The sequence below is a fragment of the Suncus etruscus genome, chromosome 3, assembly GCF_024139225.1.
Source record: "Suncus etruscus isolate mSunEtr1 chromosome 3, mSunEtr1.pri.cur, whole genome shotgun sequence".
Taxonomy (NCBI): domain Eukaryota; kingdom Metazoa; phylum Chordata; class Mammalia; order Eulipotyphla; family Soricidae; genus Suncus; species Suncus etruscus.
In genome coordinates this window covers 64324407-64352025 of record NC_064850.1, presented here as the reverse complement: position 1 = coordinate 64352025, position 27619 = coordinate 64324407, and the positions used below count along the sequence as shown (strand labels likewise).

At 41.2% G+C, this 27619-nt stretch overlaps 2 protein-coding genes and 1 non-coding gene across 4 annotated transcripts in view; 1 reads left to right on the top strand and 2 right to left on the bottom strand.

Annotated features, from left to right (window-relative positions):
* The window catches only part of DDX59 (DEAD-box helicase 59), a 205875-nt gene that overhangs the window by 49321 nt on the left and 128935 nt on the right, over positions 1–27619 (top strand). The window lies entirely within an intron of this gene.
* Positions 1–27619, bottom strand: part of CAMSAP2 (calmodulin regulated spectrin associated protein family member 2) — a 90133-nt gene that overhangs the window by 36685 nt on the left and 25829 nt on the right. For both annotated transcript variants that reach the window (XM_049770584.1, XM_049770585.1), the window contains exon 2: positions 17919–18178. In XM_049770584.1, coding sequence (XP_049626541.1) covers positions 17919–18178 — 260 coding nt within the window. The remainder of the gene's footprint in view (positions 1–17918; positions 18179–27619) is intronic.
* Positions 22918–23024, bottom strand: LOC126005531 (U6 spliceosomal RNA). The gene has a single exon (XR_007494582.1). It is a non-coding gene; the product is annotated as a U6 spliceosomal RNA (small nuclear RNA).

Here is a 27619-nt window from a genome sequence, read left to right as displayed (position 1 = left end):
TTTGCTTTGTTAATGTATATTTTATTGGGGAGGCAGGCTTGGGAGTCACACCTGACTGTTCAGGGACTTAAGAAACCACATGGGGTGTCAGGGTCTGGACTGGTAGCGTGTCAAGACAAGTACCTTAGCCTCTATATTTTTCTCTCTGAGCACTGATATATATAAATAAACCCAGATAGTGTTAAATGAGAGCAGCCACTAGGAAAACTGACTAATGTCACTGTACTACACTATACCTAAGTCCATGAATTGGTACAGTATGTCAAGAGCACTTGCCTGAATGCAGAAAGTCTCTATCCCTAATTACAAAAAGCAAAAACAGATACAATCACCTGTACAGTTCAACTTCTCTAATTAGCTAGACAGACTGCAGAAGGACCTTCATCATATTCCCACTCACCCCACCCACCACGGTCCTAGGCAAGCAGCAGGGGTTGAAGAAAGGACAGAAGGAAACTCCCTCTAAAGACTAACATTTTACAATAGAGATAAGTAAGTGACTTTTGGCAATAGAAAACCAGGATGGTGAACACATAGCAGTACTTATAGGAAAGCAGATGCCTGGCCTGAAACATACTGCAATTGTAAAACCAACACTGACTTTTCTAAGTCATAGCTTAATTGCTAGGCACTGTGTAAGTGCTTTACTCCTATGTTCTGTGCTTGAGTCAGTCCTTATTTTCTATAACTTTCCTAACTCTGAGAATTATTAAAATTATCTATGTAGGGGGGGCCGGTATGGTGGCGCAAGGGGTAAGATGTCTGCCTTGCCGGTGCTAGCCTGGGACGGACTGCGGTTTGATCCCCCGACGTCCCGTATGGTCCCCCAAGCCAGGAGCGATTTCTGAGTGCATAGCCAGGAATAACCTGAGCGTCACCGGGTGTGGCCCAAAATCCAAAATAAAAAAATGTGCATGTAAGGATATATAGTTCAAATCATTTACTATTGATGTGTTCTTTCTATTGTACATATAATTAGTAGGTACTAAGAAATTAAGTTGGGGAAAAATGTCAATACTTGTTTCAAATTCAGATCATAATTTCATATTGTACTTCCTTCAGAAAGTTGTTTTAGATTAGTCCTACTGCTTGGAGATCCCAGTTCTGCAAAATCCACTCTCACTGGCCTTTCCCTGATTCGTTTATTTATGTTTGTCCTTTCTATTGCATATGCCCTAGAAAGTAGTGAGCTGGTCTTAGAGGTCAATGTTTTATGGATGAAAGCTCTTAGCAACTAGTATTTAATAGTACTGAAGAGCATAACTCTTAGGGGGAACATTACTTTTGAACAAATGTAGAAAACACTTCAAGAGTCATGAAAACATGCGGCCGGAAAATAGAATGGAGGTAAGGGGTTTGCCTTTCTTTCTTTCTTTCTTTCTTTCTTTCTTTTTTTTTTTTTTTGTTTTTGGGTCACACCCGGCAGTGCTCAGGGGTTACTCCTGGCTGTCTGCTCAGAAATAGCTCCTGGCAGGCACGGGGGACCATATGGGACACCGGGATTCGAACCAACCACCTTTGGTCCTGGATCGGCTGCTTGCAAGGCAAACGCCGCTGTGCTATCTCTCCGGACCCAGGGGTTTGCCTTTCATGCAGAAGTATGGTGGTTCGAATCCCGGCATTCCCAATGGTCCCCTGTGACTGCCAGAGGCGATTTCTGAGCATAGAGCCAGGAGTAACCCCTGAGCGCTGCCGGGTATGACCCAAAAACCAAAAAAAAAAAAAAAAAAAAAAAACCAAAAGAGTCATAAAAACATTCATGTATTCTAAATCAAGACATGCCTGAGGGACCATATAGGATAACATGGATCAATCTGGGTTGGCAAGGCAATGCCCCATTCATTATGTTATTGCTCCAGCATCCATTTTTACTATCTGTTCACACAAATTTGACAACACAAAATTTCAAGTAGATTTTTAAAAAGCCTGTAACAAAGTATATACATAATGCACTTAAATACTAGGCTACAGTCAACCAACTGGAGCAATTATATCACTAAATAAAATATATCTAATCTCTTATCTAAAGCAATAAGAACAGGATAACAGAAGCTAAGATGGTTATGCATCATGTAGTACTTTTAGCATTTTATTAAATTTACTCCAACAACCATGTAAGATGCATTTTAATACTCATAACCATTTGAGAAGATTACGTAACCTTAGGTTAATGAGATGTCAGCAAGGAAGCAGTGATATGGGGGTTCAAACCCAGAAGTCTGAATTTAGGGCTCAATTAACACCAAATACAGTAATCTAGTGGCAGAAGTAACAATTACATAATGTGGCCACCAGGTGGCAGAATAGACCATAACATCTAAGAGCAGCACAGAAGATAGTTAAGATGCCAGTATCAGGGAAAGCAATAACAGTGCAGCCTATGGAAACAGTTGGCAGTTTGGTGCAAAGTACAGCCATCTGACCCAGCAATCCCACTCTCAGGTATATACCACTGCCCATTGTCAACAGTGTCTGTTTTGCAGAAGGATCTGGATTCAATCCCCAGCACCACACCATCCACCCACCACCCAGAAGTGACTCTGGATCACAGCTTAGGAAGTCCTGAGCACCTCCTGATTTGATCAGCCACTACCAAAAATGACATGGTTTTAACATTAAGGAGTGAACCACTCAAAAACCAAGAAACTTGGTAATCTGCACTGTGCAAACACTTCGATCTGTTACCAGCTGGAAGCCCAAAATATATGCTGAAAAATGCACGAGATACAAATGCAGCCAACACAAGTTTAGAGCCTGGCCAGTAAATGCTCAGATGCTCAATAAAGCAGATGGACTTGGTTCACAGCCACAGATCCTTACTACGGTGGGCCCACGGGGTAACACAACTGTGCCTTGCCGAGTTGTATTAGGCAGTGCACAAGCCTCCAGGAAGGAGAAGATCGAATAATGGAAGAAACCTGTGGTATCCCTTCCAAATTGGAGGTTATCATTTAGATGCTATGATTATACACTCATATAGTTTTCCTAGTCCTGTTCTGAAAAGACTAGAATCAATAAACCAAAGTTTCAATAAATGCATGTGTTCATACCTTGATTTTTACAAAATACTTCCCCATTAAAATAAAGTTCAAAGCTCTTCAAAAAAGGGCTGACTCCAACTCAGAGTCAAGTTACAAAATGCTTTGCATGTAGAAGGTCCAGGTTTGATTCCAGTACCACATATGGTGCCATAGCTCTATCAGGAGTGAGCCAGGAGCTTGAGCCTAAGCTTATAAATATAAGGAGCTGCAAGTACACCTACATAATAAACTGTCTAATGTTTAATTTCCAATTGTTGATGGCTCCCCCACCCCAAGCCATACCTCCTAAGGGATGCATCTCACATGTTTAGCTTTTGGTAGTCACTTTTTGTTTGTTTGTTTGTTTGTTTGTGTCACACCCGGCGGTGCTCAGGGGTTACTCCTGGCTGTCTGCTCAGAAATAGCTCCTGGCAGGCACGGGGGACCATATGGGACACCGGGATTCCAACCACCACCTTAGGTTCTAGATCGGCTGCTTGCAAGGCAAGCACCACTGTGCTATCTCTCCGGGCCCGGTAGTCACATTTGATAGCTTTTGGTAGGTACAGAAAAGGGCAGAGCCAAAATGTGGTTCTAATCCAGCAATACTTGCCATTCCTGTTGGTTACAATTAGATACAGAAACCCAGGCAGTTTCAGTAGGTATAGACATCATTTTGTATGTGTTTTATTTATTTTTTTTTCGGTCACACCCAGCAGCGCTCAGGGGTTACTCCTGGCTCTATGCTCAGAAATCACTCCTGGCTGGCTCGGGGGACCATATGGGATGCGGGACTCGAACCACCGACCTTCTGTATGCAAGGCAAACACATTACCTCCATGCTATCTCTCCAGCTCCTGTATGTGTTATTTTTTAAAGCAACACCAGATGTGCTTAGGGGTCACTCCTGGCAGGGCTTGGAGGACCACACGGGGTGCCAGGGATCAGTCCCTAGCAGTGAGTGATTGCATCACTTGATATTGCACCACAACTAAAATGGCAAAATAAAAAACAACTAAAACACAGCTGAATTTTTGTTGGACGCTCAACTGTAGGTCACACTGTTATGTTTATGTTTACATTTAGAAAACTGATTATCATTGATTACCATAATCTCAAGTAATTTGTCGAAATACTCTAGCAATAAAAATTAAAAGGAGGAAATAGCTAATACATAATATATCAGCTTACATGAGTCTTCTGAGAATTATGCTGAGTTTTAAAGAAATCAGTTTGGGGGGCCAAAATGATAGCAAGCAGGTAGGATATTTGCCTTTCATGCAAGGTTCAATCCTCAGCACCCCATATGGCAGCTTTGACCCCAACAGATCTGAACACAGATCCAGGAGTACACTAAAATACCACCCCAGAAAGCTTCCCTAATAATTATTCTCCACCTGATGGCAGTAGCTCATGAATTAAACTTCCGGTTTCTCATTTGTCTCTCTAGACTCTTAGTCCTCTGAAAGTAAAAACTATGTCCTCTTGTAAAAAAAAAAACAACACATATTTAGCAGTCATCTAATCTTTTTTTTTTTTTCTTTCTTTTTTTTTTTTTTTGTGGTTTTTGGGTCACACCCGGCAGTGCTCAGGGGTTACTCCTGGCTCCATGCTCAGAAATTGCTCCTGGCAGGCACGGGGGACCATATGGGACGCTGGGATTCGAACCGATGACCTCTTGCATGAAAGGCAAACGCCCTACCTCCATGCTATCTCTCCAGCCCCGAAAAAAAACAACACATATTTAATATGTAACAAGTGGATACGTATTTGCTGGGTTCACAAGTGTGTATGAAACATGTTCTAACCCTTACCCAAAGACCTTAGAAACAAGATCTACTAAGACACTACATTGTCAATAGAACCCCCACCCAACCATGCTTTCTACTGTATTCATTTTAATGGAAACTAGTAATATTTTTACTAGTCTGAAATAAATACTTTAGAAAACAATTACCATCATAGGAAGAGAGTACAGAATTACGACTTACATTTTCTAAAACAGAGGTTCACAACAGATTTGGACTACTCACTCCCTTCCTTTATAATAAAATCTACTGCTCAGCACTGAACTTGAAGTTGACCTTCTTTAAGCATACAAATCAAAAAATGCTCCCTGATTACTTCTAGGTAGCTACTTCCACCACCCTGAATTCTCAGCACCCCACTTTGAGAAAGTCTGTTATAGAACTAAGTTGTATTTTAGTTTAACATTCACTAACCATGTGGACAAGCATGTCTCAAATTTTAGAGACTGTAAATAAGCACTTTAGAATCATCTTGTTAAAAGCTTTCTAAATTATAGCTGTACGTAGCTAAAAATAGTTTAAAGTTTTAATTAAACTTTTAATTTTGAGGTAATTGTAGGTTTGCATGCAGTTTCAGAAAGAAATTAAAGTTACAAAGAAATACTAATCCACACTAGAATGACTAAAATTAAAAAGACAGAAAATACAAAAGTGCTAATAAAGGGGCTAGGGAGCAAGCTCAAAGGGCTAGATGCCTTTAATGTATGAGATGCTGAGTTTGATCCCTGGCACCACATGAACCTCCCCACACCTTAGACTGCCAGGTGTGTGACCTACTGGGCCCCAAGTACCAAAAACATCACTGGGAGTAGCCCTAGTTCCTGTGCGCTGCTGCAGAATACCCCCCAAATTATTAAAACTGTGTAGCAAGTGGAACATTAAAAATTTCAAAAATATCAGCAGAAGAATTCAATTCAAGATTTATGTGTTATGGGGCCGGAGTAGTGGTGCAAGCAGTAGGGCATTTGCCTTGCATGTGCTGATCTAGGACAGACCTAGATTTGATTTGATTTGATTCCCTGGCGTCCCATAACGTCCCCCAAGCCAGGAGCGATTTCTGAGTTCATAGCCAGGAGTAACTCCTGAGCATCACTGGGTGTGGCTCAGAAACCAAAAAAGAAAAAAAAGTTACGTGTTATGTTATACTTTCATATACCTGAAATTCTGGAACTGGCAAAACTAATCCAGTAACAAGTGTGTGAGGGTGGCAGCTGACAGCCAGGAGGCAGAGGACTTTTGAAGACTGATGAAAACATTTTATATCCGAAATGAAATTATTTACACATTTTCCAAAATAAACTATTTGCTTTAACTGTATGCTTTATTGAAATTATTTCTCAGCAGAGTTAATTTTTATTTACTTTTGGCCACACCTGGTGGTCCTCAAGGGACTATATAAGATGCTGGGGATAGAAGGATAGAACCGGGTCTGCAGCGTGCAAAGATGCCTTATAGCTGTGCTATCACTCTACCCCGGAGTTGATTTTTAAAGAGCAGCCTTGTTTGGGGCTCACTCTGCCATGGCCACTTCCCCAACCCAAGGCCATTCTACACCACAGGCTTCATTGGTTGATGAGGCACATCAGTCTACTGGAAATCACCCAGACTCCACTGGACGACTCCTCCTCAGCTGTAAAATGTGGAGAAGAGCACATCATTTTCCACCTCAGCAGGCACCAAGTGAGATACTGGTGTAGAGATATGTATCTACATACTCCAAAAAGTTCCAAATAATATAGTGATCTTTTTGTTTTTGTTTTTGAGTCACACCTGGTGGTGCTCAGGGGTTACTCCTGGCTCTGTGCTCAGGAATCACTCCACGGCAGGCTCATGGGACCTATGGGATGCTAGGGACTGAACCCGGGTCAGCCGTTTGTAAGGCAGGCTCCTACCTGCTATGCTATCACTCCAGCCCTGATATAGTGATTTAAAGTTGTTTTAATTGAGGCAAATTCTCAGTGTTTAACTATAATTATTCTATAGACTACCTTATTATCTAAAGGTAGATCTTCATGCTTCACAGTCTTTATTTACTTCTATTTTTCCAACGTGATGTTGTATCAATTTAATAAAGAATTAAATCTAGGCCAGAGTGATAGCACAGTGGTAGGGAATTTGCCTTGCACGCTGCTGACCTGGGACAGACCAGGGTTTGACCCACAGCACCCCATGTGCTCCCCCAAGCCTGCCAGGAGCAATTTCTGAGCACAAATCAAAGAGTAACCCCTGAGCTGCGCTGCCGGGTATGGCCCCCCCCCCACAAAAAAAGAATTAAGTCAGAACAGTTTCATAATTGCAGTTACCAAAAAGCCATCAAAGATGTAAGCAAGAAAAAAGAAATAACTACACCTAGAAGATAAAATATGGACTTGATGAAACTTCTAAAGTAGGTGATTTTATCCCATGGATCAAGAGTTAAGTATAGAACTCATGTATTTTCGAAATGGTCTAACTGTTGTGACCCACGCATGATTTATTTTTGTAAGTTTATATATGGCAGCACGGGCTTGTCCACCACCACTCAACATAATTGCTGCTACCTCATGCCAAAAATGTCAATGACAGCTCTGCTCTTTCATTTGCTGACCAATAGGGCATTCTGAGTATAGTTTAACCAATCACACATGGTCTACACTTCAAAGCAGGCTTGTGTTTTATAGCTTTCCAGATTTAAAAGTTTCCCAGGCATCTGTGATGCTGAGCCAAAAACTGTCTTCAAATCTCAGAATCTAAAACAAATTACATAAAATACATGGTTAATACACTTTATCATATAAAAATAACCATCAGTGAAAGTTCTATTTACACTTTAAAAATTGTCTGAAAGGAAGTTTATCAGCAAATTTCTTTCAGTTGGGAGGCATAAGAAAAGATAGCTGGGAGTTGGAGAGAGAGCACAGTGGTAGGGCATTTGCCTTGCACGCAGCCATCCAGCATTGACCTGGGTTCGATTCCCGGCATTCCATATGGTTCCCTCATGCCTGCCAGGAGCAATTTCTGAGTGTATAGCCAGGAAACCAACCCCCCTCCCAAAAATCAATGTTATTTATCAAGAATAATGTATTTTATTAATTATTCTTTTATTTTTAACTGGATTTTTTTTGGGGGGTCACACTCAGCAGCGCTTAGGGGTTACTCCTGACTCTACGCTCAGAAATCGCTCCTGGCAGGCTCGGGGGACCATCTGGGATGCCGGGATTCGAATCATGTTACTTCTGCATGCAAGGCAAATGCCCTACCTACCTCCATGATCTCTCTCCAGCCCTAATTATTCTTTTATTTTTAGTCCAGTCCTGGCTCTGTGCTCAGGAATCACTCCTGGCAGTGCTTGGGGATATATATGAAGTGCTGGAAATCATATTAAGATGGCAGCATGTAAGACAAATACCTTACCTGCTGTACTATCTCTCTGAATTCAATAGTAATGTATCTTGACAACAAAAATGATAATATTTATATATTTATAATACAATACTGTATTTATTGCTGATAGGAAACAGAAGCAAAAGTTCTGAGTGGCTAGATAATCCACTAAATAAATTAGATTTACATTTAGATGATAAAATTCCTATCATGGGGGCCAGAGAGATAGCATGGAGCTAAGCCTTGCATGCAGAAGGTCAGTGGTTCAAATTCCAGCATCCCATATGGTCCCTGACTCTGCCAGGAGCGATTTCTGAGCATAGAGCAGAAATAACCCCTGAGCGCTGCAGGGTGTGACCCAAAAACCAAAACAATAACAAAAACAACAAAAAATTCCTACCATAAATTAGAATGTTTTCATGAATTTGAAATTTTACAGTTGGTTTTATTTACCATATAATGTATAATATGAAGTACTTAATTCATTTTCTTGTTTTTATATTTAGGTTTTGGGGCCACATTTGGCTGTGCCCAGGGGCTACTCCTGACTGTGCTTGGGGTATGTGCTAGGTGGTTCATGGAGGATTCTGTGGTAACCCAGGCCTCCTGCATACTTTGCATGCACCCTATTTGTTGAGCCATTTTAATTTGGGGGGGGGGGAATTTTTACAGACCTAGGATACAATATTGAGAAAATAAACCAAGTCCTTAATATTTTAGTGGCAAAGACAAGTTACAAAATATACTAAAAAAATAACCTATATATAAATTATTAACACTAAATGATAGTGATCAATGCTACAAAGGAGCTAAATCAGAAATAATCAGTGAAGGTCTTTCTAAAGCATTGACATTTGAACTAAGACCATATAAATACCAGAAGGATGATCTAGGAAAAAGACATTCTAGGCAAAGAAAAAGCAAAGCTTGAAAGCCTTGATGCAGGATAGGTTTCAGCAGCAAACACCACTGAGATTGGATCCAGTGGTGTTGATAACGAAGGGCTGGGAGAGGCTTGCTCAGGGAGATGGTTGGGTTGTTCTGTAACTGAGCAGGTATAATCCTGGAGACCAGGAGAGGTTTGGGGGGTTTTCTGAGTGTACAAGAAAATCATTGGGGAATTTTAGTTAGTTGGCTATAGTTTTTTAATGTCTTCAGGTTTCTGTGTAGGTAATTAGTACACATGAAAAGTGGGGTGGGTTGAGCTAAAAGAGGGTGATATTTTGGACATGTGTGGTATTCTTTGTTTTATTGGGTGGGGATGCCCCAAATCTTCCTAGCCTGGACTCACTCAAGGAGACATTCAGCCAACCAGACAGACTGACTCAGTGCTTTGTACTTTTCTAGCCTACTAGGGCATACCTGTGGTTCTGGGGACAAGACCTGTGGTGCCAGGGATTGAATTTGTGGGTAAGGAATCAATCCCCAATCTGGCCTAAGCACAGAGAGAGACATAAGCCCTAAGCAGTCTGGGTGTGGGAGGGAGGAGATAGGGGGGAGAAATGAAGTGAAGAAAGGATTAAGGCTGGAGGGATGCTACAGTGGATAAGGCTCTTGCCTTTGTATGCAGCCAAACCCAGGTTTCATCCCCCAGCACCATATTGTCCAACATAAAAAAAGATTCTTTTAATCTTAATTCACTATAGAGTACAGGTGTGGCTATTTCAACAGCCTCCTAAATGGTATCTCTTTTGCAATACCACCAGTAGTTTTTCTAGGTTGACAAATCTAATGAGTGTTTTTCTTTTAAATTCGGTACTAGGTAGCTTACAGTCATTTGATTCCAGAAGAAAGCACAAACTCAGCATGGTATTAAAGGTCTGTCTTTCAGGTCCTGTCTCATCTAACCCTGTTCTCATTTCTCATCATTCCTTATTATGGAACCAGTTGCTGCAACTACAACCAACCCCTGTTTGTCCCTGAATTATAAGTCCTCACACTCCTTTTAATACTCCCTTCAATTCTAACATACCTTATAAAATGTCTTCCATATGTCTACCTGGTAAATTTCTTCACATTCTTCAAACAGATTAAAAGTAGGATCAAATCTGGTGCCTCTGGTGCAAGAGCTAGTACAGCAGATAGGATGCTTGCTCTGTGCAGGGCTGAATCAGGTTTAATCCTTAGCATCCCAAAATGTCACTTGGGCACCACCAAGAGTATCCCCTGAGTATTTCTGGGTGTGCCTCCCCCAATTTTGTGCCTGAATATTTCTAGACTGTTTATCAAAATTTGGTTAATTTTCTTTAATGCCCATGAGAAAGTGAGACACTTAAGGTTAAGAACTTTTCATAGAGATCGATCTGTTGTGAGAATGTTTTTGTTTTGGTATTTTAGCCGCACCTAGTTATGCGCAGGGGTTACTCCTGGCTATCCACTCAGAAATTGCTCCTGGCACTGGGAACCATATGAGATGCTGGGAATCGAACCCGGGTCCATCCTGGTTCACCTGCATGCAAGGCAAATACCCTACCGCTGTGTTCTGGCCCCTGTTGTGAGAATGATGTAAGGATGAAAAATATGACAACAGTATTGTAAATCCTGGTACCTGAATAGAAACGGTTTTTACTAAAACTAAATGGTAGACATGGTACACAGAAGAAGCTCTAGACAGAAACTGAATTAATTAACAAATAGCTTTACTGACTTACTACACTTTATTATAAACATGAAAATATTTTGAGGAGCCGGTGAGGTGGCACTAGAGGTAAGGTGTCTGCCTTGCAAGCGCTAGCCAAGGAAGGACCACAGTCGATCCCCTGGCATCCCATATGGTCCCCACAAGCCAGGGGCAATTTCTGAGCATCTAGCCAGGAGTAACCCCTGAGCACCAAACGGGTGTGGCCCGAAAAACTAAAAACCAAACAAACGAACAAACAAAAAACAAAAAAAAGAAAGTATTTTGAGATCATTTGGTAAAATAAGCATCAATCATGACATTCTAAATAAATTATTACAAATAAATAATAATTGACTATAATACACATGGACAGAGATATTAAAGACAATGTAAATTAAAACTGAGGCTGTAGGGCCAGAGCAATGGCGCAGTGATAGGGCGTAGGGTGCTTGCCCATCACGTGGTTAATCCAGGCTCAATCCACAGTATTTCACCTGTCCAGGAACGATTCCCAAGTACATAGCCAGGAATAATTCCATGTATGACCAAAAATTAAGACGAAGACAAAAAACACTGAGGTGTACATAATACACTACCTTACTACCTAGAAATAATGGAATCCAAACTTAGGTTTCTAGTGAATGGACAACAGCAAATCAAGATCCACATGCATGCATAAAAAAAGAATAGCTATGAGAACTTAAGATATTTTTCAAAGATAAGCTGTTCATTGACTTTCGAGGCATCATTACAAAAGGGAGACTAAAAATTATTACATCTTCAACATTTATAATTTTACATTTATAAAATCATTTTCTTTTTTTGTTTTTGGGTCACTCCTGGCAGCGCTCAGGGGTCACTCCTGGCTTTACGCTCAGATCGCTCCTGGCAGACTCGGGGGACCATATAGAATGCAGGATTCGAACCACCGTCCTTCTGCGTCTAAGGCAAACGCCTTACTGCTGTACTATCTCTCCGGCCCCATAAAATCATTTTCTTTTTTTTTTTTTTTTATTTTTTTTATATTAATAATTTTTATTTTGACCAAAGTGAATTACAACTCATTCACAGTAGTATGTCAGGTACATAGTGACATTAAGTCAAGGGCATTCCCACCACCAATATTGTCCTCCCTCTATCCCTGTTCCCAGATGCATCCCATGACGCCCCTCCTTTGCCTCAGGGGCTGCTAGTACAAGTGACCCCTTCTGTGTCTAGCCTGTTGTAGATTGGGTATTGTTTCTGTTGCAGTTGGCTTTGGATTTGGTGTTCAAGTCTGATCGTTTTTTATTTCTATTCAATGTTTATATGACTGTTTGGTCTTGATGCCCTCCATTATTTCCCCTTAATTTGTGAGGCAGAACAAGATGGTTCAAGTTATGTGTTTCTGTTTGAGGGTAAGAAAAAGAAAAGAAAAGAGAAGAAAAAGGGGGCAAAAATTTAAACAAGCAAAAAATGGGATCCTTAAAGACTATAAATCTCAGTTTAAGAAAAGAAAGGGAAAAAGGAAGGATGGAGTAGCTTAGTATATCTTCCAGTCTACCAATCTCTTTTTAGTCTCATATGTATTTTTCTGTGGCTTACTGCTGTATTTTTAAGTTTCTTTACTTTTATTCGGACAATTTATTTTATTTTTTCATCAGGCTCTCTTCAAGTTTATTGAGTTTCAGCTTGAATTTTTTAATGATAGTTGTCCTAACAAATTCTTTAGGCAGATCACAGAGTTCTGATGTCATTGAGGATTCCCTTGGAATGCTTTTTGGACCTTCTGTTGGCATCTCTGAGTTCTTTCACTTATCTATTGTCCCTGGTCCTATATCCTATGTCAACCAGAGAGTGGGCTGTACTGATGTCATCCCAATCTAAAATCTAGAAAGTACTCTTAGACTGGTGCTGGGAATAGATAGATATCTTGTGGGGTCTGGACCTTTGCTACCATAGTGGGCAAGTTAGGGTCCCTAGTTTTAATTATAGAAAGTTTTTTTTTTTTTTTTTTTTTTTTTTTTTTTTTTATTTAAACACCGTGATTACAAACATGATTATAGTTGTATGATTACAGTCATGTAAAGAGCACCCCCCCTTCACATAAAATCATTTTCTATAAAGTTTTTCATCTTAAGTTGGTAAAGATTTTATTTTAATCTTCTACAAAATTACACTGCATTCCAACAGATGGTGAAGCCATAAAAATTCATAAGAGCAGCTGCCAAATGGGATCAGTGTGTTGGTGAGAAAAGTAGAGAAAAAAAAAAAAAAGAAAAGACAATACATAATCCTGAGATAAGCCTCTGTTTAAACACTTTCCATGTATACAGAAAAAATGTCTGTGGAATTCTCTCACATAATTTTATAGAAATGAAAAACACATCCAGAGGTGAAAGAGGGTTAAGGCATTTACTTTGCACTTGGTTGACCCCAGTTTGATCCCCAGCATGACAATTAGTACCCTGATCAGAGTCAGGAGTGATTATTATTGAGCATTGCCAGATTTGGCCCAATTCCCCTCAATATTCCTCCCAAAAGAAACACATTCACTCAAAAAAAAAAAAAATCAATTACAACTTAGCTTCATCCACTCTGAGCAATCATCCAACCCAACTAGCTACTCCCATGCTTCATGAAAACAATATACATTTCAACACAGGAAGAGAACACCAAAATTACTTAAAAAATAAAAAAAAGCCCAGGCAAATTACATCACCAAGACATCATTACCAATCATCAGGCAGATGGGAAGAAGCCTACCACTTACCCCAATCCTTCTATCATTCCACTGTCACTTCCAATTATTTCTATTTCTTATTACATTCCTATAGTCTAAGCAGACACAGAAAACAAAAATTTCATATGAACAGGGGATTAAAGCCTGGTTTAAGGCAGAGAGAGAGATGGCCAGAGTTCTGCTTTCAAGACCTGCTGTGATCTTAAACATGATCTAAAACATACTTTCAAAGCCTCAGTTTTTTCCTAAGTAGAACAGAGCCAATGACTTTTCACAAAGGTTGTTTTAACAAATTTAGTGAGACTGTAGCTTGACAGAGTAAATGAAGAGCAAAAAAGAAAAACCAGAGTAAAAAAAGAGCAGCCAGTCTAACAAGTAACAATAAATTATGAAGATAAAATAAGCTACAGTAACTTACACTACACCGATAGTATCCATTCATAAAATGTGTTTGTTTTTGGGCCACATCCAGCAGCGCTCCTGGCAGGCTGGGGGGGATGGGGGCATGAGATGCCAGGATTCGAACCACCGTCCTTCTGCATGCAAGGCAAATGCCCTACCTCCATGCTATCTCTCTGGCCCCCCAAATGATTTTTTTTGGGGGGGGGGTCACACCAGGCAGTGCTCAGGGGACCATATGGTATGCCAGGATTCAAACCACCGTCCTGCATGCAAGGCAAACGCCCTACCTCCATGCTATCTCTCTGGCCCCTTCATTCATAAAATATTTAATGTTCTGAAATATTTTAATGTAAGCAGGAAATAAAACAAAAAGGTATGAAAATATATTCCATCATCCTGTAATAATATGCACAAATCCTCAACAGTTTCAGTTTCTTCATACTGTAATTCCCATTTGTTTTATTTCATATTTATGTGCCCACGTACTTAACACTAACTTGAAATATATAAGTTAATTTGAATCAAACTATTCCTTTAACATGATCGTATTCTCAACCCTATCACTGTTCCATCAATTAAAAAGAATATAAATCAGGGGCCGGAGTGATAGGACAGCAGTAGGGCATTTGCCTTGCATGTGGCCGACCCAGGACAGACCTGGGTTTGATCCCCGGTGTCCCATATGGTGCCCTAAACCAGGAGCGATTTGAGTGTATAGCCAGTAGTAACCCCTGAGTGTCACCAGGTGTGGCCCCAAAACCAAAATAAATAAATAGAATATAAATCACCTGAATAGAAAATATCAAAAACAAAGCGAATTAAAACTGTGGTATATATAAAATAGTATCTATAAACAAAATCCTATTTAGTTTTCTAATCTCGGAAACCAAGATCCAGGGGAGTTCAGCAGGTAGGACACTTTCCTTGTAAAGAGGTGGCCTGGGTTTGATTCCCTGTACCCTATATGGTGGAGCCACAAGCCTGCCTGGAGAGATCCCTAAGCAAAGAACCAAGAGTAAGCCCTGAGCACTGCTGGGTGTGATCCCCACCCCAAAAATAAATCAAACAAACAAGAAAACCAAGACTCAGCACTATGCATAAAGAACCCTCTTCAAGAATAACTATAACATTTTTAATATCTCATATTTATTCTGTAAACATTCTCTGCCACATCTTTCCTGACCCTTCCTAGCAGAAATCATATTATCCAACTCATATATTCCTAATGTCTACTAGTTACACTTATATATAGATTGCTAATCTCATTTAAATTAGTTCTTTTTTTGTTTTTGTTTTTGGGTCACACCTGGCTCAGGGGTTACTCCTGGCTGTGCGCTCAGAAAGTGCTCCTGGCAGGCAGGGGGACCATATGGGATGCTGGGATTCGAACCACTGTCCATGCTGGATTGGCTGCGTATAAGGCAAATACGCTACTGCTATGCTATCTCTCCGGCCCCTAAATTAGTTCTTTTTCAGTCATCTTCCACACTTAATTTTAAGTTTGACATCATTCAAGTAAAGGCCAGTGGTCAGCTAAATGCATAAAACTATCATAAATGAAAACACAGGAAAGTATTCAGTTGCCTGCATGTACACTTCTCTCTCCCCACTCTACTCCAACTCTCCTTACATTTATCTAAATAAATCTTAATTCATAAAAAAGGGTGGAGCCAGAAATTGTATAGTAGGTAGGTAATTTAGCTTGATTACGGCCTACCCCCGATTAACTGCTTATGAGGACTCCTCCCCCCAAAAAAGATGATTTTAAAGACAAAAATAACATAAAGCAGATTATCACTTCATTCACTACTAATTTTTGTCCATAGGTCTCATAGCTTCAATCTAAATATATACAAGTCAGATTCTTGTACCTACAAAGACTAGTCTCCTATAAGAGTATGATTTCATCAATATAAAAATCTACTTTTCCGGGGCTGGCGAGGTGGCGCTAGAGGTAAGGTGTCTGCTTTGCAAGCGCTAGCCAAGGAAAGGACCACAGTTCGATCCCCCAGCGTCCCATATGGTCCCCGCAAGCCAGGGGCAATTTCTGAGCGCTTAGCCAGGAGTAACCCCTGAGCATCAAACAGGTATGGCCCGAAAAACGGGAAGAAAAAAAAACCTACTTTCCCCTTTATCTGATGATGGTGGTGGTAGTGGGGGTGGTGATGGTGGTTTGGGGGCTATATCTGAAACACTCGGGTTACTCCAGGTTCTGCACTCAGAAATAGCTCCTGGCAGGCTTAGGGAACCATATGGGATGTAAGGCAAATGCACTACCTGCTGTACTATCACTTAGTCCCCCTCCATATTATAATTATTATTATTTTTGTTGTTGTTGTTGTTGTTTGTTTTGAGGCCACACCCGGCGGTGCTCAGGGGTTACTCCTGGCTGTCTGCTCAGAAGTAGCCCCTGGCAGGCACAGGGGACCATATGGGAAACCGGGATTCGAACCAACCAGCTTAGGTCCAGGATCGGCTGCTTGCAAGGCAAACGCCGCTGTGCTATCTCTCTGGGCTCTCCTCCATATTATTTTTGATGTTACTGAGCAACTGAAAACTGCAAGGCAACATACTTGAACATTCTAGGTTTGTCTTTGGAGACTATCTTAAGAGTTATAACATGTGTGTTCCAGGCCTGCTTACAGTTTCTTTTTCTTTCTTTTTTTTCCTCCAGTTTTTGGCCCACACATAGTATTTTCAGGGCTTATACAAGGCTTTGTGCTCAGCGTTCGCTCTTAGGGGCATTTAGGGGACCATATGTAATACAAGCATCTACTTGCTACACTATCTCTACAGCCCCAATATTAGAACTCTTTCTGTGTGTTTTCAAAACAATATGTTAATGAAAGAAACAAAAATATCTGATATGCAAAATTAACAGGGCATTCAAGTTTTAAATAAACAAACAAAAATAACTCTCACACTTTTACCACATACAAGTAAAACCCCCACACTCTGGGATGCAGTCCAGGAGTAGGACATCTAAGTTTAATTCCCAGTAGTAAACATACAAAATGAATTTTTAAAATTTTCAAGAGGACAGAGAGATAGCTCAATAGGCCAATGTTTTGCATGCAGAACACCTGGGCTTGATATGGTCCCAAGTAGACATCAGGAGTGACCTCCTTGAATAGAGCCAGGAATAGCTTCTGAGCACCACTAGATGTGGTCCTAAAATCAGGGGGAAAAATGAGAGGGGGGAATAAAATCAAGAATCCATACTCATCTATCTAGTCTCTGTGATGGAAAAAAATAATCTTTTAAATTAAATAAAAATTGGGTCAGAAAAGTAGCTCAACAATACAGCACTTATCTTGCATGTATGAGTGAAAAAACAAACAAGCACCTGAATAAAAACCATTTTAAAGTAGTTGGGAATGGGCCGAGAGATAGCATGGAGGTAAGGCATTTGCCTTGCATGCAGAAGGACAGTAGTTCGAATCCCGGCATCCCATATGATTCCCCTAAGCCTGCCAGGAGCGATTTCTGAGCGTAAAGCCAGCAGTAACCCCTGAGCACTGCTGATGTGACCCAAAAACCAAAAGAAAAAAAAGTAGTTGGAAATGATGTAATTAATTACCTTCAGTACCAGAATGGCACCAGAAATTTCCAAAATAATTTGTGAAAAATTTTCTGAATCTGGAAATGGAAGTCAATAAGACTGTTTTTCATAGTGTAGTTGAAGGAAATCCAGTTTCAAAACCTATTTCCCTGTTTTATAATACAATTCACACTCCAAAGTATGTGTTTCAGAAACTGAAGAGATGGTATAGTATAGTACTTGGACCTGTATGTAACTGACCCCAGTTACATCTCCAACACTATACAACAAGATCTGCTGAGCACACCTGCTGAGTAACCTCTGAGCACAGAGCCAGAGTAGCCCATGAACACTATACACTACCAGGTGTGGCCTAAAAACTCAAACCACCCCTGATCCCCCCCCCCCCAAAAGTGTGCACTACTCTTGCATCAGTACTTACCATCTGTATGGGTTTCTTGTGGAGATCTCGTTCCGTTACCAATTTTTCCTGGTCAGTGACATAAAGACCCTTCTGTGCGAGAGCCTGGATTACAGCATCATGGCCTAGGAGGGGTTTTGCTGCATCACTCTTGAGAATGAGACTGCCAGCACGACAGTAGAGTTCAGCCGACAGAAGCAAGTTAACAACAGGTGGTTTGATGTGCTCTTGGTCATACTGATCTGTGTAAAATGGTTCTCGTAGTTCCTCTGGCACATTTTCTATAAAGATGAAGAATAAAAATTCTGATAAGATTTTATAAAAGGAACACCATTTACTTAACAGTTTGAAAGCTAATATCCCTCCCTCCCACCCAAAAAAACTTTTAATGAAAAGATGATTTATTATAATTTGGCAAATGATCCAAAATGAGAAAGAGATAAATATTTCCTTTACAGGGCTGGAGAGATAGTACAATGGGTAGAGCACTTGTCTTGCATGTGGCCAGCCCAGGTTTGATATGTGGCAACCCATAAGGTATCCCAAAACTCTTCAGAAGTAATCGCTGAATGTAAAGTCATGAGTCAACCCCAAGCATTGCCAGGTATGGTCCAAAAAACAAACAGAAATTTCCTTTACAAAAGACATTGATCTGGGTATATTCTAAAAAGGGACTGATTATAATACAAACAAGAAGAAAGCTGAGTTCAGTACTTCCATGTGTAAACTAGAATACAGAGAATGAACTAGGAGAGTATGAAAAACACTTCACAGAAGGAATGCTCAGATGTACAACTCAGGTTGCAAAACAGAAACTACTTAGCATACTCTGTTCTTTCTGCCTTAAGATCAGTCTTGCACTTTCTGCCTACCTTGCTCAGCAAGGGGATAGAGTTATAGCTACAATTTAAGAGACAGCCAAAGTCCTTACACTTGTAAACCACTACTATTTCTAGACAAGATACACATTAAATGGGTACAGAACTTGCCTTGCATAGAGGTGGCCCAGGTTCAATCCTTGACATGGCATATGTCCTCCCTCTCAATCTTGCCAGAGCCAGGATTAAGCCAGGTACTCAACACCCAAAACAAAGCAAGCAAGCAAGCAAGCAAGCAAACAAAAAATCCACAACTCTTCTTCCCATGGAAGATTACTATGCCCCATCCTAATTTGAAAAGGGCTCTTATGTATCCCACCAGATCCATTCAAAACAAACATAGAAATATGTTTACATATTTACAAATGGGATGAGAATGAAACTTAAATTTCCTTTAGGAAAAGTTTATTTTCTGCTAGTCACTGCCCTTGAACTATACCACTCTTCCACTTTTCAGCAAATGCCTCCACATCCAATTGCTACAGGTTTACTAAAAACAAAATGCTTCTCACTTTTTCACTATCTTATAAGAAATTCGTTTTGTTTGGAGGCCACACTAGCAGTACTCAAGGCTCTTCTATCCCCAATAGGCTTACATAACCATATGGGGTGCTGGGGATCAAACCCTGGCTACCTGTGTACAAACAAGGCAAGCGCCTTACCTGTTGTACTATTGCTCCAGCCCTCTGTCATACATGTTTTCTGGCCTTTTCTACCCTTCTCTCCCTCCTTTTCCCCAACCCAAACCAAGAGTACGATTTCCATCAAAGTTAGGTTAAGAATGAGAGGTGTCGGGGCGGAAGGGATAGCATGGAGGTAGGGTGTTTGCCTTGCATGCAGAAGGATGGTGGTTAGAATCCTGGCATCCCATATGGTCCCCTGAGCCTGCCAAGAGTGATTTCTGAGCGTAGAGCTAGGAGTAACCCCTGAGTGCTGCCGGGTATGACCCAAAAACAAAAACAAAAAGAATAAGAGGAATGAGAGGTGTCATGGCCGGAGCGATAATACAGTGGTAAGGCGTTTTGCCTTGTAGGTGGCCAATACAGGATGGATCTCGGTTCAAATCCCGGTATCCCATATGGTCCCCCGAGCCTGCCAGGAGCAACTTCTGAGCACAGAGCCAGGACACAACCCCCCCCCGCCCCCCCCCCCCCAAAAAAAAGAATGAGAGGTGTCCTCTAAGAGAAAAGGAAGAAAATAAAGTTAATAAGGAGCTGTAGTCACAGAATTTGATGGCTCTCAAAAACAGAGAGGGAGTGGAAAAAAAAAGAAAAAAATGTGATGCAACATCATTTTGAACAACCTGGTCATGGAGGAAAGTTGTAAGAGGTCAGTGGTATGGGAAGGAGGTTAGTGAAGAAATTCTCTCCCTCTCCTGTCTCTGCCTCTTCCCCCCTCCATTCTCATGCACCCCCCCCCCCCCCGTATTTGGGGGCAAACCAAAAAATACTCAAAGGAGCCATGCAGTGTCAGGGAACCAAAGAAGATCTCTCATGCACAACATGTGCCCTAATCCTTTGAGACTTCTCCCTGGCTACAGCCCAAACTAGTATTCCTTTAAACAAAGGCTTTTTCCCAACTAGCTAACAAGGAGCTATCAGCAGTTGTATCAGGAAAGAGGGACATTTTAAAAAGAGTACTATCTGGGGACAATGTTGACAGTGGTAACAATCAGAGACTGTGGTGGAGGGTGAGGTGCTGGAATGCTATACATATAAAACCCTATCATTTACAGTATTGCAAATCACAGAGTCTTCAATAAAATGTTGAAAATAGGAGAAGATTATAGAAATAAGGGAAAAGCAGGAAGTAAAGGGGAAAAGAATCTGCTAAAGACAAACCCAAGGGGCCGGGCGGTGGCGCTGGAGGTAAGGTGCCTGCCTTGCCTGCGCTAGCCTAGGACGGACCGCGGTTCGATCCCCCGGTGTCCCATATGGTCCCCCAAGAAGCCAGGAGCAACTTCTGAGTGCATAGCCAGGAGTAACCCCTGAGCGTCACAGGGTGTGGCCCAAAAACCAAAAAAAAAAAAAAAAAAAAAAAAAAGACAAACCCAAAAGATGAAGGAGTAAACCAAAGAGGAGTCAGCAACAATGACACAATCTGGTTACCTCAGCAGTGTGCAGTGAAGTCAAGGAGAGAGTTCATCCTTGAGTGAGGAACTCAGAAGACATGAGCAACTCCAGAATAGAGAGTACCACCAAGTAAAGAGAGCAGTTACAACCTCAGAAAGGGATGCAGGGAATCCTAGTAGGCAATGTCTGTGTTACTTGGGAAAAGGCCCTACAGCAAAGGAAGCACTGATTCTGGAATCATAAATCCAGCTTTAAATATGCTAAGTCTAAAATGACAGCAGCAATATTTCAAATTGGGGTGGAGGGATATGGCTCAAATGGTAGGGCACATGTCCAGCATGTGTAAGCCCTTGAATCTGTTCACCAAGACTACATGGGCTGTTCCCTGACCTTCAGCACCATAACTTGTGACCAAGCACTAAAGACTAATAATACCTGAGGGTCAAATATCATTGGTTTTGTTTTTTTGTTTATTGGGGAGAAGTGGGTTCATACCTGGTGGCACTCAAGGATTATTCCTGGCTCTGCGTTCAGAAATCACTCCTGGCAGGCTCAGTAGACCATATGGGATGCCAGGAACCGAACTGGGGTCTGTCTGGGGTTGGATGTGTGCAAGGCAAACACCCTACAGCTGTGCTATTGCTCTGGCCCCTGAACGCTTCAGTTTTAAAGAAGATCCCAATGCACAGTGATGGAGAGTCATGGCTCCCCATTGGAGGGGGTGGGGAAGCAGCATTACAAGTATGAATTAATAATATGGGTATTATTTATTATAAACTACATCATCTCAATACAAAGAGAAGAAAAGGTTTCTATGGGTAAAATTTATATTCTAGACTTTAAGGAAAAAGCAATCTTGTTTATATAAATAGATGTTGACTTATAATGATGATTGCAAACATATGTTGTAATGCAACATTATTTTAACAAAAAAAAAACTTTTTTTTTTTTTTTGGTTTTTGGGCCACACCCAGTAACGCTCAGGGGTTACTCCTGGCTATGTGCTCAGAAGTTGCTCCTGGCTTGGGGGACCATATGGGACACCGGGGGATCGAACCGCGGTCTGTCCAAGGCTAACGCAGGCAAGGCAGGCACCTTACCTTTAGCGCCACCGCCCGGCCCGAACAAAAAAATTTTTTTAATAAATCGTAAAACAAGGGAAAAGGCAGGCATTCAAGGGAATTGTCAAGAGAATGTTTCAATAATATGACAAAAACAGCTTTTTCCATCTCCAAGAGAATGCAAAATTGCAGACTATTTTAAAGTAAGCCATTTTGAAAAAAGTTTTAAGAACTACATATGCTTAGATTTTGAAAATTTTTATCACAACGCCAATAGTTCAAGAATACCATATTTTAGAAAAAAATTTTAATACACCTGGCAGTGCTCAGGGCTTACTTTGGTTGTTATCAGGGATCACTCTTGGCAGGGTTTAGTGGACCATATGGGGTGACAAGGACTGAACCCAGATAGTCCTCATCTCATGCAAGGCAAGCACCCTACAGCTTTGATCCCTTTAGAAAAAATTTGTAATTGTAACACACCTTAAAAGAAATTAACTTAAGCAGCTTATTTAGAAGATAAATAGCAAAAAAAAAAAAAAAAAAAAAAAGAGGTTTTACGCTCTCCTACTTGCCAAAAAAATAGAAAGAAGGTAAGAAATTAATACATTTAAAAGAACACAAAAGTTGGAGTACCAGTCTGGCATGTATAGAATCTCAGGTTTGATCTCTGGTACCTACACCACATGGCCACCCAGTACAAACAGATGTAACACGGTGAACACTAGCATTCCTACGGGAACCAAAAGAAAGGCAGGGGGTGGAGACAACCCAAAGGACTAATTGGAATATTTCAAAAAAAGGCACAGTTCCAGCACTACATGAACATCTCTTGCCCCAATTCTCTCCTATTTCCCTAGTCTTTCCCTCAAGCACTTACATGAGCAAACTCCCAACCAACATTCTAGGAGTACACTAAGAATCTCAGCATGTGGTCCTAGACAAAGCAATCAAAAATAAATATTTAAGGAATGGGTGAATGAAACACCACTCTTTTTTTTTTCTCTTTAAAAATATGGAACACTTCACAAATTTGCGTGTCATCCTTGTGCAGGGGCCATGCTAATCTTCTCTATATCGTTCCAATTTTAGTATATGTGCTGCCGAAGCGAGCACGACACACCACTCTTAACATTGTAAAGAATCCAAGACAAGTTTTTCTTGTGTACCAGAACCACCTTAATCATGTTATCGTAAATTCTAACTTGATCTAAATTTTGAAATTAACAATTACCTGAAATGCTTGAGGTACAGGTAGAGGGAGTAGAGAGAATAGTGCTCAAGGCAATTTATTATAAAGCTGGGCTGGTTAGTTGCCTCCCTACACCAGCACATGATAAGGATTTCGAAAGTAGGGTGGAGAGCTGGAAGGACAGGAGAGAGGGTAGAGCTCTAGCCTTGTATCCAGCTAGGGATTCAATCCTTGGTATCCCATATGATCCCCTGAGCCCCACCAGGAGTGATACCTGATCTCAGAGCCAGAGGTAAGTTCTGAGGAGCACCTTAGGGCATGGATCACAAACCTAAATAAATTAAAAAGTCAAGTGGAAATATATTTCGAAAATTTCACTGAACTTAGTCATGAGAACACGGACTTATTTTCCAAATCTAAAAACTTAGTAATAAAACAATTGCTAAGAAAACACAATACAGGGGCCAGAGAGATAGCATGGAGGTTAAGCATTTGCCTTGCATGCAGAAGGACAGTGGTTCGAATCCCAGCATCCCATATGGTCCTCCGAGCCTGCCAAAAGCAATTTCTGAATGTAGCGCCAGGAGTAGCCCTTGAGCACTGCCGGGTGTGACCCAAAAACAAAAAAAAAAAAAGAGAGAAAAAAAGAAAAGAAAACACAATACAAAAATGCCTTCTGCATGCCTACATTCATTGCAGCTCTATTTACAATAGCCAAAATCTGGAAACAACCCAGATGCCCAACAATAGATGAGTGGCTAAACTGTATATAAACTGTATATGAACTGTTGTACATATACTTAATAGAATACTACTATGAAGCTGTCAGGAAAAATGAAGTCATGAAATTTTCCTATATATGGATGAACATGGAAACTATTATGCTGAGTGAAATAAGTTAGAGGGAGAGAGACAGACACAGAATAGTCTCACTCATCTGTGGGATTTAAGAAAAATACTAGAGCGATAGCATAGCAGTAGGACATTTGCCTTGCACGTGGCTGACCCAGAAAGGACCTGAATTAGATCCCTGGCGTCCCATATGGTCCCCTGAGCCAGGAGCGATTTCTGAGTGTATAGCCAGGAGTAACCCCGGAGCATCAACGGGAGTGGCCTAAAAACTAAAAAAAGAAGGAGGAGGAGGGGGAGGAGGAGGGGGAGGAGGAGGGGGAGAAGGGAGGGGAAGAGGAAGAGTGGAAGAGGAGGACAGGAGGAGGAGGAGGGGGAGAGGAGGGGGAGGGGAGGAGGGGGAAGGTAAGGGGAGGAGGAAGGGGGGAGGACAAGGAAGGAAAGAGGAGGGGAGGAGGAGGGGGGAGGAAGAAGAGGAGGAAAAAGAGGAGGAGGAGGAGGAGGAGGAGGAGAAGAAGAAGAAGAAGAAGAAGAAGAAGAAGAAGAAGAAGAAGAAGAAGAAGAAGAAGAAGAAGAAGAAGAAGAAGAAGGAGGAGGAGGAGGAGGAGGAGGAGGAGGAGGAGGAGAAGGAGGAGGAGGAGAAGGACGAAGAGGAGTAGGAGAAGGAGGAGAAAGAGGAGGTGGAGTAGGAGAAGGAGGAGAAAGAGGAGGTGGAGTAGGAGGAGGAGGAGGAGAAAGAGGAGGAGGAGGAGGAGGAGGAGGAGAAGGAGAAGGAGAAGGAGAAAAAGGAGGAGAAGGAGGAGAAGGAGAAGGAGGAGAAGGAGAAGGAGAAGAAGAAGAAGAGGAGGAGGAGGAGGAAGAGAAGGAGGAGGAGGAGAAGGAGGAGGAGAAGGAGGAGGAGAAGGAGGAGGAGGAGGAGGAGGAGGAGGAGGAGGAGGAGGAGGAGAAAGAAAAAAGAAAAAGAAAAGTATTGCGATAATACCCAGAAACAATATAAAAGGTTTGAAAGAACCAGCCTATGTTATGAAGCTTACCAAAAAGATTGGCAAGTGCAGTTAGAAAAATAACTATACCAACAACTACGACGACAAGGGTAGTGAGTGAGAGAAATAGAATGCCTGTATTAAATGCAGGCAGGGGATGGGAGAGAGGGAGATGGGGGGTACTGATGGCGGAAGGTTGCTCTAGTGAAGAGGGGTATACTTTTTATGACTGAAGCTCAACTACAAACATGTCTGTAAATATGGTGATTAAATAAAGCTATATTAAAAAGGAAATTATTATGAATTAAAAATAGTTAAATGTAAGCATCAATCTTGACTCTAAATAAACCAAAGGAGGGGTCTGGTAGATGGCTAAGTGGTTTTTATCTAGTTTGTTTTGCAGAACCATACTGGCAGTTTATTTCCAGCTCTGTACTCAAGGATCACTCATGGTGGGCTCAGGAGACCATCAGAGCTACCAGGGATTAACTCAAGGTTAGCCATGCATAAGTGCCCTACTCACTCTGCCCCTCAATGGCTTTTAAACCACCTGTCTTGCAAGAGTGACATTAAAAGTCAGTCTCTGGTGCCACCCACATATACAAAACAACAAACAGTGAAATCTCTGGCACAGTCAATATGTGTGAGCACTGTAATTCAAGTGATCAACCCAAAGCAAGCATCACAACCAAGACACAACCCTGCTCATAGCAACACTACCACAAAGGGAAGAGGAAAAATAAAATGAATTATTGATTTTATTTAAAAGACATAAAAAGAGGGGCCAGAGAGATAGCATGGAGGTAAGGCGTTTGCCTTTCATGCAGAAGGTCATCGGTTCGAATCCGAGCATCCCATATGGTCCCCTGAGCCTGCCAGGAGCAATTTCTGAGCATGGAGCCAGGAGTAACCCCTGAGCACTGCCAAAAACCAAAAAAAAAAAAAAAAAAAAAAAAAAAAGACATAAAAAGAGTCAATGCTATAGGGAAAAAAAATCACCACAACAAATAACTGAAGAAAGTTACACTGACCTTTTTTTTTTTTTTTTTTTTTTTGCAAAACGAAAACAAAATAAATCCCCCAAACCTAATCCATTATTGTGAATACTAAAATAAAATATCATTACACATGACCAGAGGCAAGAATCTGTCTTATGATCAGGATAAAAATTTTCTTCATCTAGGGGCCAGAGAGACAGTACAGCAGTAGGGCGTTTGCCTTGCATGCAGCTAATCCAGGACAGACGGTGGTCCAAATCCCGGCATCCCATCTGGTCCACTGTGCCTGCCAGGAGCAATTTCTGAGCACAGAGCCAGGAATAACCCCTAAGATTGGGGGGGGGGGGCATTGGTGGTAGGAATGTTACACTGGTGAAAGGAAGTGTTCCGTTTATGACTAAACCCCAATACAATCATGCTTCTAATCATGGTGCTTAAATAAAGATTTTGTATTAAAAGAAAAAAAAAAAAGAATTAATCCCTGAGCACCACCGTCTGTGACCCAAAAAACAAAAACAAAACCAAAAAATTTTCTTCATCTAATAGTGTTGTGTGCAAGAACAACACTGATATACTATGGCTCTCATCTGGCTGTAGGATTTTAAGAAAGAATGTGAGCAGGGAAGTGATACCGTTTTTAAGAAGTAAAATGGTGTCAACATTATAGCAATTCCTCAAAAAATTAAACAGGTCTCCCTATGACCCAGTAATTATATTTCTGGGCAGCTAAAGAAAATGAAAATATTAACTTAAAAAAGATATATTCACGTGTCTTCATGGTCACTGTAATATTATTTACCTTTTCACATCTATTGATCATTCCTGGCTTATGGACTGGCCATTAATGAACACTGTAGTGAACCATTGAGTTCAATCTTTTAACACTTGTGAACCAACACTGATCTGGCAGGCTATTGCAAACTACAGATTTACAATATTTAGGACAAAAAATAATCATCCTGTGTCTCTCAATAGATAAATGAATAAAGAAGTTGTAGTGACACATATAGAGGAATATTATTCTGCCATTAAACAAATCTTGGGCCGGGCGGTGGCGCAAGAGGTAAGGTGCCTGCCTTGCCTGCGCTAGCCTTGGACAGACCACAGTTCGATCCCCCGGCGACCCATATGGTCCCCCAAGCCAAGAGCAACTTCTGAGCGCATAGCCAGGAGTAACCCCTGAGCGTCAACGGGTGTGGCCCAAAAACAAAAACAAAAACAAAAACAAATCTTGCCTGGGGCCACAGTGATACCATAGAGGTTAGGGTACTTGCCTTGCATGTGGCTGATCCTGGTTCAATCCCTGGAATCCCATATCATTTCCTGAGTCTGCCAGAAGTGATTCTGAGCACAGAGACAGGAGCAATTCCTGAGTACCGCTACGTGTGGTCCCCCAAACAAAAGTAAATAAACCTTACCAGGTAGGGCATTTGCCTTGCAAACAAGTGGCTGAGCTAGATTCAATCCCTGGCATACCATATGGAACCCAAACCTGCAGGAATGATTCCTGATTTCCAAGCCAAGAGTAATCCCTGAGCACAGCTGGGGAAGGCCCAAATAGCAACAACAACAACAACAACAACAACAACAACAACAACAACAAAATCTTGTCATTTGAAGCAAAGTATGGACTCTGAGCACATTATGCTAAGTAAAATAGGTCAAAGATAAATATTGTGTGATCTCTCA